This window comes from Haemorhous mexicanus, chromosome 13, assembly GCF_027477595.1.
Source record: "Haemorhous mexicanus isolate bHaeMex1 chromosome 13, bHaeMex1.pri, whole genome shotgun sequence".
NCBI classification, from domain to species: Eukaryota; Metazoa; Chordata; class Aves; order Passeriformes; family Fringillidae; genus Haemorhous; species Haemorhous mexicanus.
In genome coordinates this window covers 3143880-3158411 of record NC_082353.1, presented here as the reverse complement: position 1 = coordinate 3158411, position 14532 = coordinate 3143880, and the positions used below count along the sequence as shown (strand labels likewise).

Here is a 14532-nt window from a genome sequence, read left to right as displayed (position 1 = left end):
TTTAGTTTTGGTTTGTCAGTGTGGCTGTTTCTGTTTGATGGCAGGATGCACATATGCTGGTTCAAAAGGAGCTAGTAAATAATGATATATTAAATTTACTGAAAATTTGTAGATAGATAATTTTTGCTATAAATCAGCAGTCATATCATTTTCCTCATTAATTAGAATGAGAACACCTTTAGTTCATGAAGCAGCAGTTGTTCTCAGGTGCAGAATCTAAAACTGACCAAAAGATACCATGGTATTTCTGGCCTGAGTCACTGTAATTGATGAAGGTGGTAGAGCACAGCTGCAATCCACTCATCACAGGCTGAATTGAATAAAAAGATCCTTCAAAGGCTTTGTTATCTTATGGATCAGAGTGTTCCTATTGCAGTTTCACAAGGTAAAGGCTGCTCTCCTTCATTGAGACATCACTGCTCATACCCAGCAGCAACTTGTTAGATTGAGACATTTCCTCAAAGCAAAGTGCAGCCCAGTCCTGCTGCTGCCTTGGCTGTCTTCAAAAAGCACATCAGAGCTGAACTAATCTGAGCTGGGCACAGCCACCTCCATTTCAGTTGCAGGGTAAACTCAGGAGTTCCCTTTCACAGCTGCAAGTCAGCCATAACTTTCCTTTATGGGATCTTTGGGCCAGTCTTGGATGAAGTGAAGATAAACTCTGTTTTTCCTGAAATACTTCCTTCAGGTAGTGAGGTCTGGGTATTGATTTGGTTCTGGTTCAGATGAGGAAGGATTTCTTCATAGCTAAATTTGTGCTCACCTATCTAATTCCTAAGATTGTGTTAATTTTTGCAAAGGGATTTGATCTCATAACTGATAGGTCTGAGCTCTATAGAGGAATATGAGTGTTGTGACAGATCACTCAGTGGAAGCAATGGGAATCACTCTTCTACAAAATTGTAGCCATACATTAAGATCAGGATTTCATCCAGAGACAGGCAGGAATAACCACCACAGCCACATTCCACTTTCCCACTGTCACTGATCCAGTCCTGCAGATTCCACAGCTGCTTCAGAAACTGCTTGGGAAGATAAGAAAATCTGTGAAATCACAGTAGGGCTCTGTTCAAAACAAAGTCCTTCCCTGTTTTGGGGCTTCTGGTATAACTCTTAGGGTGAGGTTCTCACATGAACCCAGAACCTTTTAGGTGCAGCCCAAGTAAAATGATGAGCATTTTCAAGGATGTTATAGATGAAAAGAAATTCCTTGCTTGAGCAAGTCTACTGAAATGGGAGAAATTCTCCCTGAAAATTTAAGGTGGATCAGCTCTTCCTGCTTGTCAAATCCATCTTAGGGCTTTTCTTATCTTGGTGTCAGCAAGCTTTATCTACCTAACTCAGCAGTGCTTAGCAGTGCTTTTAAAAGTATTAACTAGCTTTCTTCTACCATTTCATCAATTAAAAACTTGTGAGGTTTTTCTCTAGAACATTTTCCAATTCTAACAGAATTGGAAACTCTGCATGTGCATTAAGCAATAAGTTTGGTAACGTTTTATGTGAGAACTTCTAAACACCAAGGACTGTTAAAGATCCAAGCAGAAGGGACTTTACCATTTATTATTTTATAAATTTAGATTAGGAAATGGTAAATCATGTGTTATTGTTCTTAACTCCTATAATACCATCTGTAAAATGGAAAGACGGAGAACCTAAAATGGATAAAGAAAAATATCTTCTTTATAATGCACAGTTAATCTGTGAAACTCATTACCATGAAGTTTCAGTGACATTAAAGAGCTTAGCAGGATGTCTTTACTGGATTACCAAGTGTTCTCCCTTTATCCGTGCAAACATCGCCTTTTACAAGATCTAAAAAAAAAATATTCTCAAGCTTCAAGACTAAGCCAGCTTCTCAATAATCAGAATTAGGAATGAACTTCGTGGCTTAGTAGTTTCAGGTTGTCATTTGAGAAGGAAGTCATTTGTTTCACTTTCCTCCTCAGTGACTATTGGTGATGGTGAGGAGGGACTGAAGTGCAGGAGCCACTGGAATGTTTTCTGCATCCCCAGTGCCCTGTGACTGAGACCTGGGCACTGCTTGGCCCTGCTCAGAGCTCTGCAGGAGTGAAGTGGGCAGTGTTCTGAGGAGAAGCTCCTGGGTAAGGTGGCCTCTGACCTCCCTCCAGCCATTAACCTCTGCATTTTTCCTCAAGCATTATTCAGTCAGTTTAGGCTTTATGTTTGCTTTATTAGCTTAAAAGTGCAGGGCCTGAGGGCATCTCAAAGCGCTCTCTTTGAAACTAATATAGCTACAAATTACACAGTTGGGTTTTTGTGTGTGCAAAGCAAAGTCCTCTTCCTTGTCACCTCCAACTGTACAGCTGCCATTGATGGCTGCTGTGTTGATGTCCACTCAGAGGGGAGATCAGAGTCTGTGCTGGCCCCAAGGCCACATCAGCTTTTCTCTGTTTCTGTCACTAATTCCTGCCACTGGGATTTATGTGCTGTCTTGTACAGAACTGTGTTCCCTCACCTTTACCTCTGGATCTGACCCTAATTCTGGATACACTCTCACAATCACTTCTTATGAGCCTTCCACTTTATCTCCCTCGTATTCCATTGCTGTTTATTAATCACCCTAATTGGGCAGGCGTGCTCTGAATAGAGGAGAGCACAGGTCACACAAGAGCTGAGATTCCAATGTCCTCACCAAAATTAACACCCTGCACAGGCAGCTTTCTGCATCCTGCTGCTCCCAAAAGACCAAGGCGAGTTAGACCACATCATCTTCTGGCTCTCCTCCAAAAACCGTGCAGGAGAGCCTGAAGGAATAGAGGCATTTGTCCCTGCAGAAAAATAACACTTTTAAAAGGGTTTTGAGCCTGTGCACATGTGAATGACTGCTATCTGAATTCAGTGGGGTGTTCTCTGAAGGACAGTCATTTTAATGGCAAGTTTTTTTGCTTCACATAATCTCAGCTTTTTAGGAAAACAGACACATTCTCTGCATGCAGAGAGCTGCTTCCTCCACTAACTGAATAGTTGTTTAGCTTCAGCCACTTGTGCTTGAGGAGCAGAGTTCGCTAAGAGAATTAATTTCTGTGAAGTTTGTTTTTGAAATAAAAAAGGGAGAGAAAAAAACTTGGACAGAGGAGGCTGCACCCACTGTGCTACATGCTAAATATGTGCTCTTATGCAAGGCATCAAAGAATCCATCCTGGCAAAATATCTATAAATATCCCTAATAAGGAGATAGCTTTAAGTATGGCCTGTTACCAGTAAGCAGATAGAAAGTTACACCAAATCAGGTTTTAGTGATTCTAATCTGAGAGAACTGCCTGTTTATCAGCTGCTCCTCTTTCCTCGAAAAACCAGTCATTTTAACTGTTTGGTTCATGAAGCAGCTGGGGATGTGGTTCTTGGAGCTCCCTGAGTGAGGATGGTTCCCCCTTTCACTCCTCCTGTGTCCTGCCAGCACCACTGAAGGGCTGACATCTGCACTGTGTACATGAGCTTGATCTCTCTGTTCTCAGCGTTAAGATACTGGGAAGCATTTCCCCATGGATTTCATGACCTGACCTCTAATTGCTGTGGTTCAAAATGTATTCTTTCGAGGCCCTGGGTACAGATTTGAGATACTCTCTTACTCTTAACAATAGGTTAGTGTCACTTCCTGAAGCTCCCGGTGAGAGCTGAGCTGTGCTTTTCCCGGAGCAGTGGGCATGAGTGAGGCCATAGGCTCATTCCAGAGCAGTGATGCAGCCGTGCCCTGGCCCTGCAGGGAGGCAGGGCAGGAGTTAAGGAGGCAGGGCTGGCTGCCCGGGGCCCTGGCAGGGCCCAGCCCCCGAAGGTAAACACTAAGGTGCAGTAGGTGTATCACTCTGTGCAGAGTTCAGCCCTCTCGCTCACAGCTTGCACAACTTGTAGCACACCAGAACACTGTGGAATCAATGGCTCGCCAGAGTTTCAAGACATGATTAAAAGACTCAAGAAGGCCCTGAAAGAATTTCCTTTAATGGGGAATTGTGTGAGTGAGTACAGTGGGTGAGTTGGTATTTTTTTTTTCTTTCTTCCTTTCTAGCTGTTGGTTTACTTTGGCAAAATGCTTCTGAGCTTAGGTTTAGTGTATGTGCATGCATGTGTCTGGTTTGGAGAATGAGTATGTTCTTACCTCACCAAGTGATACTAAAAAGTTACTTTGAGATGTGATAATTCCTGGTTTGTGGCAATGACAGAACTGTGAAGCTATTAGAACCTATTTCTTCTTAAAGAAAACATTCCTGTTGAGGAATGCAGGTATGTACATTATTTACAGCAACTACAAGCCTTCAGTTCAGTTATCCTGAGAGCCTTGTTTCTGCCTTAATTTTATGTCGGCTTTACTCTGAAATTACTGAGGTTAACTCTTTAATGTGGATATATTTATGGCACATGGAATGTTCTTCACACCATTCCTATGCATGGTACTAAACTGGAACAAAAACTGGTTTGCTGATTAAAGATTACATCTTTTTGAACTGACGCCATTTTTTCTCTTTTACTAACAAGTTCTAATGAGTTTGGTTTGTGTCAGCCTGCAGTTAAAATTCATGAGTCTGAGCAGAAACAGCATGTGCTCACTGCACCGTCCTGGCTCTTGTCATGCAGAGCATTGGCATGTTGGAATCTTTGCACTGGGGATTGCTACGAGGTTGTGTCCCAGGATTTTCAGGGGTTTGGTTTTGCCATAGACAAGTACCTATCATTTATGTTAACTCTTTGTGGAAGTTTGAAATCCTTATCACAAAAAATAAGTATCTCTACAGATACGTGATGTGCTGATTGTTTTTTGGTGGAAGTGTGTTACTCCTGTCTCTAATGAAAGTCACAAGTAGTTCAAATTCCTCCTCTTGTATTTGATCAGGCTGTAGTAATGAGAGCTAGCAAACAGCACATATGCTCTTGAGATTTGGCCTGTAATGAGTATTTGTTCCTGCAAGTGAGAGAACATAAAGGCATGGAAATATTTTTGCTCTGACATGTTTTTGTGGCATATTATTGATAATTGCTGTTATATTTTCAGTATGATTGTGGGGTTTTATTAAATCTTGACATTTTTTTCATGCATATAATGCATCTTTTTTAAATTATCCTGCAATAAATATATCCATGGAACCCAAGTAAATGCACGATTTTCAGAGTTCTGTGCTATAAGTCATCACAGTGTGATTAAAACTTCATAGTTAAGACCAGGCACAGAGGAATGTCTTCAGTGCCTTCTGCAGTTGGCCGAATGCAGATGGATTTTAATGGTGGAGAATTTTGTATGGGGAAGAGATTACTGGCCTAAATGGGGTCTGTTTCCCAGAGTGTCAGTTTGCAAAATCATACCAGGATATGAAAATGTATCATTGAAGTTTTATGCATTTATTGGGACTTAATCCCCCTTGCCATACCTCGTTATGTTTGTTCGAGGCACAATTGTTTGCACTGGCAAAAAAGCACCCTAAGCTCTGCTGCTGTCCTGAGTCCCACTCACTGTACCCAGCATTTATGAGTATGGATGTTGATGGCAGTCAAGCTGTAAAACATCTTATTGTAGCTTTTCTATCAAAGGCATGAACTATTACATGATATATATTATTATAACCATGATAATAGTAACTAACATGTTACTATTGCAGTCACAAGTTGTTCCTTCTCGCTGGGGAAAATAAAAGCCGTAGATCATTGTTCTTAGAAAAGGAGGGTGCAAGAGCTCCCTTCTGTCCCAGTTCATCCCCTGGGGCAGGTGAGCCCAGGCCGGGTGTGCAGGTGACGCTGCTGTGTCTGTTTCAGTCAGGTGCCCGAGGAGCCGGCCCTGGAGGAGCTGTCCCCGCGAGTCCCCAGGGCGGTGTTTGTGAAGCAGGACAATGGGGGCAGCGCCTCCGTCATCCCGGCCTCCGCCGCCCGCGGCGCCCCGGGCCAGGAGGAGAAGGAAGAAGCTCCAAATTCGCCCGATCTGAGCGCCTGCAGTGCTACCTACAGCAACTTAGGTGAGTGGACAGGAGCTGGATCACATTTCAGATACCTTTCAGCGCGTGGAGAGCCTCTTCTGAGCAGCTCAATACATCTTCTAAGGGTAGCTCTTAATGCCTGACTGTTTAATATTGATTTACAGAAAATAAAGACATATAGTCTCATTCAGAGGTCATAACCAAGAAGGTGAAGATTCAACAAACTCAAAGGTTTGTTTTCCTGTGATTTAAAACAGTCTTTTAATTGCCCTTAGCGATGAACATCTCAGATGATTTTTTAAATCAGCATTGTTTTATCTCTTTGGAGGAATTTTTGTCAAAGACGTTAAAAATACAGAGCAAGTTACCTAATTTCTTTAGAAGAAATAAATAAAATTCAGTGTTTTTCTAAACTTCATCAAAAGATAAGGCTTTTAATTTTAGAGTATCAATAACTGCCAAAATATTTGTAGCCATCTCTTGTTGGCTGAGACTGTTCTTATCCTGGTCAGAGAGTTCACTTTTGGTCCTTCCCATGAGATACAAATGTCCTGAAGGTGCTACTCAAAGGTTACTGAATTCCTGACTCATTAAGAGACCCATGGATGCAGAGTTTCTCTGGGAGATAAGGGAGCAAGATAAAGCAGCATCTCCCAGTGCACAGTATCAATATTACCAGCCTGATTTTTAAAGCATTTTGATTTGCAGTACTGTGAATTCAGGGATACCTACAGACTGGTTTTCTAGAACAACAAAATCTCTCATTTATTTACATTCCAGGATATCCCAGTACACATTTTTTGAACATCCCAGCAATTCATGAAGCATTTGGCCAAGAGTAAAGTGATTGTGTAGAGATGGCTCAGGAGTACAGGGAGTTTGGCATGTCCACACAGGTTTCGGGGATCAAGGACTAAACTTTAAACCCTCAGGTGCACACATTCCTTAGACATTCAGTGAAAGTGTTGCATTTTTTTGCTTAAATGCAAATTAGCAGCAAGCTTATTAGTGCATCCTGCTATTAAAACATTAATTAGGTGTTGTTTATAAAGCCTAAGGAGGAAAAATATCCTGTCCAAGTGTGATGCTAACATCTACCAATAAATTCTTCCTCTAAGGAGGAAAACTAAAATCTGTTTCTCTGTGGTGAATTGCTCATAGATCTAATGAATTATTTTCAGTTTAGTGAGGTATGTATCTGTAGCTGCATTTGCTGTATTTAGAAGACAGGGGCATTGCAGACAGAATCCAGGCAGCTGAGGTCTAGCTGTACCAGAACTGCCTGTACCATGTTTATCCTGAGCAGCAAAATACCATCAACACTGGAACAGCTTGCTCAGGGGAGTTTTGGAATCTGTCTGTGGAGATATTCACAAGTTCCAGCCCAACTGGAGAGGATCTGGACAGCCTGCTCCAGCTGACCCTGTCTCGAGAGATCCCTTCCATCACTTCTGGCCTGTATTAGTGCTGTTTCCTAAGTCTGAATGTTTCTTTTTAAAACCAGAGAAAAGTCAATCCCTCAGCAATCAATTCAAAACCTTCTCCTCACCATGGGTTCACTTTGAGCTGTGCTGTCTCCAAAGTACCTTCTGGTGTGAAGGGGTTAAGTTAGCTCTGGGCCTTGCCTGGCTCTGGCTGGGAGAGCTGCCTGCTGGTGGGAGCAATGCTTCCCTAAATGGCACTGAGCTCCCTGGCTGCCCTTCAAAGGCTTCCTGCTTTATTCAGGCAGCCTCACTTTCTAGTTCAGATGGCAACAGAGAGATTTCTAGGTAGGGACAGAGAATAATCCCTTCTTGTTTTCACATCTTGCATCACCTGGGCAGCAAAACCTTATCTTTTCTAGGATTAACAAATACTGGCATGTGAAACTGGAAGAAAGGATCATATGAGAAGTTACATCACATTTCTCTCTTGCCTCAGCTGCAGCTAGAGCTGCATGCTACAGTCTGTAGTTTGTAAAATGCATCACGTGCATGTCTCAATTTGCAGCAGAATGCACAAGGGTCACCTTTTAAACTAATCTGATACATAATCTGTGGTTTTTATTAAAAAGCAGACAATGTCTCCACTTTGAAAAATGGCTGATCTTCAGTTCTGACACGTCATGATGCCTTAGCACTCATGCAGTGTCATGAACAGAAATAATTGCAAGCCTTGGTAAGCTTTCCTCTGCTGTCAGGTAAGAGTTTATATCAGGTACTGCCCTCAAATATATTTGGTTTGGCCTTCCAAGAGACAAACCTTCCAAAAGAGAGGATTCTCCTCCAGGAGTCAGGTACAACATAAAAGAGTTGGGGCTTTTATGAGATCCCTGTGATGACAGGATAAGGTGTGTTCCTGGCTGTAGGAATAGGAGGAAACTTGAGCAGGAGGAGAGAGGTTCTTGACTGCCATGGTCACAGTCAGGCTCTGGTGCCCACAGTTTAAGAAGAATGTTTTAAAAATTGCACAGGCTCTAAAGAAAAGCTTTGCAAATGCCTGATACTGTATTCATAGGGACTAATTGAGACTCTGAATCCATTCAGCTTATCAAAGTAAGGGTCTGGCTTGATCATGGTGGGGGTGCTCACGTGGTGAGCAGAGCTGCAGTGAGGGAGACCTGTGGTATCAACAATTTAACAAATCCAGAGGCTGCCACTTGAATCAAGATGAAGAAACAAATGTTCAGTTGTGTAAGGGAGGGCCTGGATGTTTCTTTTGTAAGGGGTTCTTTTATTGTTACAGAAGTTAATTCAGGTAAGCCCTGTAACTGATGATAAGGAAGACAAAGCCTTTCCTTTACAAATCTTTAAATTGTTCTGTCTTTGTCTGAATTTGCTGGGGAAATTGACTTGATTGAATTTGCATGGCTGTAAGTAGATTAAGGTATTCTCAGTATACTCAGGATAGTTTTTCTGCCATTGAAAAAAAAAATAGGTTATTTTGCCATTGAAAAAAAAATAGGTCATTTCATTATCAGCTGTTTTTCTCTTTACACCTAAAGAAATGGGGAAAAAAGGAGGCTGAGTTTCTTGGCTTTGTGATTGCTGACACTGGAAAAAAATCCCAATCACAGTGTCTGCCATGGGACATTGCCTCAGTCAGTCAGTTGGACCAGGGCAGAAAACAGAGCTTTAGCCAGGCTGTAGATAGAGTAATGAGATCATTGTTGATGAAAACTGGCAGTTGAGTGACAGACAGTGATTATAGCATCAGCCTGGTGCGTTTTGTGCAGTACATAATTAGCACAGGTAATGGCTAAGGTGGTGCAATGGAGGGTGGGCAGCAAGACCTGACAAGCCACCAAGCAAACAAAGTGAGACTTCTCTTCCTGCATCTCCCACGAGACCTGTGCCAGTGTCAGGTCACTGCTGAGACACTGCACGTGCACCAATGTCACTTCACAAAGGTTAGCTTCCCTTTCTCTAACATGTATCATCATTCTGGAGAGATTTTTAACTGTTCCCTTAACACTGCATGTGTTACCAGTGGAGGATTTCTTGCCAATCTGAGCACAGGACAGTTTGATAGCCTGGTGGTGTGCATGCACAGCCTTTATTGGAGCTGGGGCTGTGAAGCAGGCTGGCAGCTTTTGCTGTGGTTGGAAGGTACTTGATGCAGTTGTGGGTTTGTTTCATGGTTTGGTTATTTTTATCAGCCAGGATAGGTGTTTATTAAGGAATGATGTCAGGTTTGATCGTTTCAGCAGCTAACATAAATAGGCTGCAATGCCAAGTCTGATGATAAATCAGTTACCCAGAAAAATTAAACTTAAATGCCTTTCTCAGATGTCTTTCTGAGTTTCAGAACTCTGCATGGTGTCTGGAGACTTAGGCATTAATATTTAAATAGTGTAGTGAGAGTCTCTAATGGAAGATCTTATTGAACTGTAGAATTATTTAAAGCTCTCTAGAAATCTGCTCTCTGTAAAGAGTTAATTTTTTTTCTGTCATTGAGCAGTCTGGAATCCACTTCAAAAATCTCTCACAGTGGTACCCTAATACTGTCCCTGTTCTTCCTTTTCATTTTGCCTCCCAAGAGTGTGGCTCAGGCTGAACTTGCAATGTTGGAGAGTCTGTGCAGTAGGTAAGGAAATGATGAGTTTGAGCATGCAAGGGGAAAAGGAGAGGATAGGCAAAAAAAAAAAAAAAAAAAAGAAATTACTGCTCTGCTAATATTTCTATGCAAGAAGACATTCTTGTGCCTTTGACAGGGACATTTAAAACAATCTTTTTCTTGCTGGGCAGTGATTTTATAAAAATTGGCCATGTAGTTTCCTGCCATGCTTGGGGAAAGCTGAGCTGGAGACTGGCCCAATAGCTGTGAAAGAAATATACAGTGCTAGAACTCAGCATAGAAACAGTGCAGACATGGAACTTTTCAACTGGATAGTACAGATGGTTAGATTTCAATATGGAAAACTTGTTCTTGTGGGAAGAAACCACACTGTAACATAGCATGTTATACAAACTCATTTTTTCTCAACTGAGAGTACTTGAAACAGTAACTACAGAATGACTTGTACATTCAGTTCTCTGGAACCTGCCACCCCCTCCAGACATCTGAAAAAACAACTTCTGGTTATGAAAACCTTCTCCAATTCTGTTTGGATGTCACAGTGCCAGTAGCTGTGCAAAAGCAGCCCTGGCTGCAGTCTCAACACTCTCCTCTGTGTGAGTGGCTTTTGGAGGGCAGAGTCATTAAAGCAGGCAGAAAACAAGAGAGTGCAGCAGTAACACTGTTATAAATCTTACCTTTCCTGGAGAGGGCTGCTGCTGCTGCTCAGGATGTGCATCTTGCTCTACTTTGTTTCCCTGTTTCCCTCTAGCACCTGTGCATCCTTGGCTCAGCAAGTCCCACAAGCAAAGTGCCTCCTGAGCAGTGTCTGTAAAACCCAGCAGCCAGGCTGTCCCAGCAGGGTGAGGAGGAGCAAACAGGCCAGTGATCTTTAGCCCAGAGTGTTGCTGGGGAGAAGTACATAGGTCACAGGTTTTGTAAGACTGAGCAGTTGTGGAAGAGGACACATGGGTATCAAGTAGAAATGAACTTTAGGGATTAAGCAAAAGGCATCTGGGTGTGTGTCTGGCACACAGACATCAGCTCTGCTTTTGACTTGGAGTCATACCACACTTCACCTCTGCAAAAGGAGCTTCAGGACAGAGTGCCTGTAGTGCCCAGCTGGCAGCAGCATTGGATGCTGCAGCACAGCAAACACTCCCTGCAATACAAAGGAGCAGTAGGGTCCCCCCCAGCCCTCCAAGAGTTGCATTTTTTTCAGCAACCTTTACAGTCTTCCCTGAATATCAGGTATGTACAAAACTGATAAAATTGCCTGCTCAAAACTTGTTTTTTTAAACATTGGAATAGCCAGACTTACCATTAAATCCATAAGGCTCTTCTGAGGGTTTCTGGAGCTTAAACAAAAGATGGGGCTAGAACTTTCATTTGGGATGCTGTCTCCTTGGAGTGACTGACAAGAGAACAGTTGTTAAGAAAGCAGGGTGTAGGGCTGTTTTGTTTGTGGATTCATATAGAAACATGATCCTCTCTGATCTTCTGAAATCAGGAGGTGTATTTCAGCATTCTATCCCAGCATTGCAGGGTTTGGTACATCCTGGCCATGTGGATTTCAGGTTCTGTAGTGTTCATTAAAACTGTAACAACCTTTCTTAACATGCAGAGGAAGCTAATAATTCGTTTTGCAAACTGCAAAGTCATTCATTATTAATAATGGGTTGAAGTGATGGAATTCAGATCTCAATCTTAGATCCCCCTAGTCTTCAGTTTAGTCCTCTCTTTACAAGGATTTTGTGGGCTTGGCAGTGTTAGGTTAACAGTTGGACTCTGATCTTAAAGGTCTTTTCAGCCAAAATGATTTTATGATTCAGCACCTTATAAATATTCAAATAGTTACAGTGTCTGTTCCCTTACTAGAAAAGATGCCCAGCTGCAATTATTCAGAGCATCCACTTCAGGTCTGTTGTTTTCAACTGTCAGAGTTGGCTTCCTACCTTACCATGACAGTCAGTGAACCTCCCAGGAGAAGCCTAAAGCTTATAAAATAATTTCTCTGAAAATAGCAGTTGATTGGAAGGATCTCATCTTGGTATGAGTAACAACAGTTTAATTGTCCCAGAGCAGTGAGCTGGTCATTTGTATCGTGTGTTTATTAGTTTTTATTCTCCATTATATTATTGTCATTTATTTATTCTGCATTTCCAAGGACTCTGGTGCTTATAAAACATAAATGGCCTTGATAAAAGCCATCCACAACACATGACAGGAAGTTTGTCTTCCCTGGATTCACACAAATGTCTGAAACTAGAAAATCCCAGCCTGTGTGTACATAACTTGGCATTTGGGATCTCTTGAGTGAAGCCAGGTCTGGTTATCTCTGACTGTAACATTGCCAGCAAAGGTACCTGTGGCAAGTTAGGAAGGGAAATGCATTAGAGAACTTACAGTCAGGGGAAGGGCACAAGAGTTTTAATTGCAGGGTAGAAACTATTTCTGTCAAATTATGATCCTGCTCTTGATGGCAACACACTTGTCAACTTGAGTGAAAGTTGCTTTGACTTCCTTGATTTCACTGGGTGAATCTGCTGGGGCAATCCTGACTGCCTGATGTGACCTCCAGAGTATCTAAACTGTTATTTGTGTCTGGCAGTTTCTGGATTCCATTCTGAAACAGGATTTTCAGCCTGTCTAGTGCATTTCCCAGTTGTTTTATGGACTGCAATCCACCCTTAGTTTTAGCACATTTGAATAGAAAATAAGGAATAATATTACAGTCAGTTGACTCTAGAAGAAATTATAGGACACTGGGTGTAATTGCTGAAACTGGACTTGGCCAAAGTGTCAAATGGAGGTTTGGGTTTTGCTTGCAGTTCTTGTCATTGGTCTGCTGGATGTAAAATGGCGGCACTGCTAGCACTGAAGCTGATTTCAATGTATATGCCAAGGTCAAATCAAGACTGGCTGGATGTAATTAGATATATATGATGCTGATTTGGTCATTTACTTCCTAATTAGTTCATCTTTTCATATATGTATCATGGGGTTTTTGAAATGTTGCGGGGGTAGATCCTTATCAGAGTTTTGGGGGCTTTTTGCCTTAAACTTCAGAGTGCAAACAGGAGCAGCACATATGAAGTACTTTAATCTTCTCTCACTGTTATCTTATTCCACAGGGCAGTCCAGAGCAGCTATGATCCCTCCAAAGCAGCCCAGGCAACCCAAGGGAGCTTTGGATGATGCCATTGCCTTTGGAGGGCTGGCAGACCAGGAGACAGTGAACAGCTTGCAGCCAACGCCACCTCCACTGCCAAAGAAAACAATTTTGAGAGCTAACACGGAGCCAACTCCCCGAGATCTCCAGAAGCAGGCTCTGGAGAACAACCTGTGCATCATGGCCAACCCCACCTATGACATTGACACCAACTGGGAAGCGAGCAGCGCCTGCTCCTCGGTCAGCCTGGAGCTCAAGGTCCTGGACAACGAGTCGGGAGATTCCTTGGACAGGCCCTCAGAGAAGCTGAGGGCAGCCACCTCGGCCACGAGCAGCGTTTCCAGCCTGGCCACGGCGGGCGTTAAGGAGCGCTGCTCCGCCAGCATGGAGTCCCTGAGCGGGCGGCGCCTGTCGCAGGCCAGGCCGGGCCGCGGCGTGCAGAAGCCGCAGAGACAAGCGCTGTACCGGGGCATCGAGAGCAGAGAGGAGGTGGTGGGCAAGATCCGCAGCCTGCACGCCGACTCGCTGAGGAAGCTGGCGCTGAGGTGTGAGGATCTGTTCATGGCGGGGCAGAAGGACCAGCTGCGCTTCGGCGTGGACAGCTGGTCGGATTTCCGGCTCACCAGCGACAAGCCGTGCTGCGAGGCGGGCGACGCCGTGTACTACCCCGCCTCCTACGCCAAGGACCCCCTCAACAACTACGCCGTCAAGGTAGGGGGGCTGCAGCACTGCTGCCTGGGTAGGAGAGGTGCAGCAATGCTAACCCCTGTCAGGGTAGGAGGGGTGCAGCAATGCTGCCTGGGTAGGAGAGGTGCAGCAATGCTAACCCATGTCAGCATAGGAGGGGTGCAGCAATGCTAACCCGTGTCAGGGTAGGAGAGGTGCAGCAATGCTAACCCATGTCAGGGTAGGAGGGGTGCAGCAATGCTAACCCTTGTCAGGGCAGGAGAGGTGCAGCAATGCTAACCCCTGTCAGGGTAGGAGAGGTGCAGCAATGCTAACCCCTGTCAGGGTAGGAGAGGTGCAGCAATGCTAACCCATGTCAGGGTAGGAGAGGTGCAGCAATGCCAACCTGTGTCAGGGTAGGAGAGGTGCAGCAATGCTAACCCTTGTCAGGGTAGGAGAGGTGCAGCAATGCTAACCCTTGTCAGGGTAGGAGAGGTGCAGCAATGCTAACCTGTGTCAGGGTAGGAGAGGTGCAGCAATGCTAACCTGTGTCAGGGTAGGAGAGGTGCAGCAATGCTAACCTGTGTCAGGGTAGGAGAGGTGCAGCAATGCTAACCTGTGTCAGGGTAGGAGAGGTGCAGCAATGCTAACCTGTGTCAGGGTAGGAGAGGTGCAGCAATGCTAACCTGTGTCAGGGTAGGAGAGGTGCAGCAATGCTAACTCCTGTCAGGGTAGGAGAGG

The 14532-nt window shown here is 43.8% G+C and overlaps 1 protein-coding gene and 1 long non-coding RNA gene across 6 annotated transcripts in view; one reads left to right on the top strand and one right to left on the bottom strand.

Annotated features, from left to right (window-relative positions):
• Positions 1-10881, bottom strand: part of LOC132333126 (uncharacterized) — a 53904-nt gene extending 43023 nt beyond the window's left edge. For both annotated transcript variants that reach the window (XR_009488067.1, XR_009488068.1), the window contains exon 1: positions 10652-10881. This is a non-coding gene — a long non-coding RNA (uncharacterized LOC132333126). The remainder of the gene's footprint in view (positions 1-10651) is intronic.
• Positions 1-14532, top strand: part of PEAK1 (pseudopodium enriched atypical kinase 1) — a 111724-nt gene that overhangs the window by 80437 nt on the left and 16755 nt on the right. For 2 of the 4 annotated variants that reach the window (XM_059857906.1, XM_059857907.1), the window contains exons 4-6: positions 3871-3987; positions 5761-5957; positions 13088-13836. In XM_059857906.1, coding sequence (XP_059713889.1) covers positions 3871-3987; positions 5761-5957; positions 13088-13836 — 1063 coding nt within the window. Of the gene's footprint in view, positions 1-3870; positions 3988-5760; positions 5958-13087; positions 13837-14532 lie in introns of those variants that run through there. The other 2 variants (XM_059857908.1, XM_059857909.1) reach the window with 2 other exon arrangements.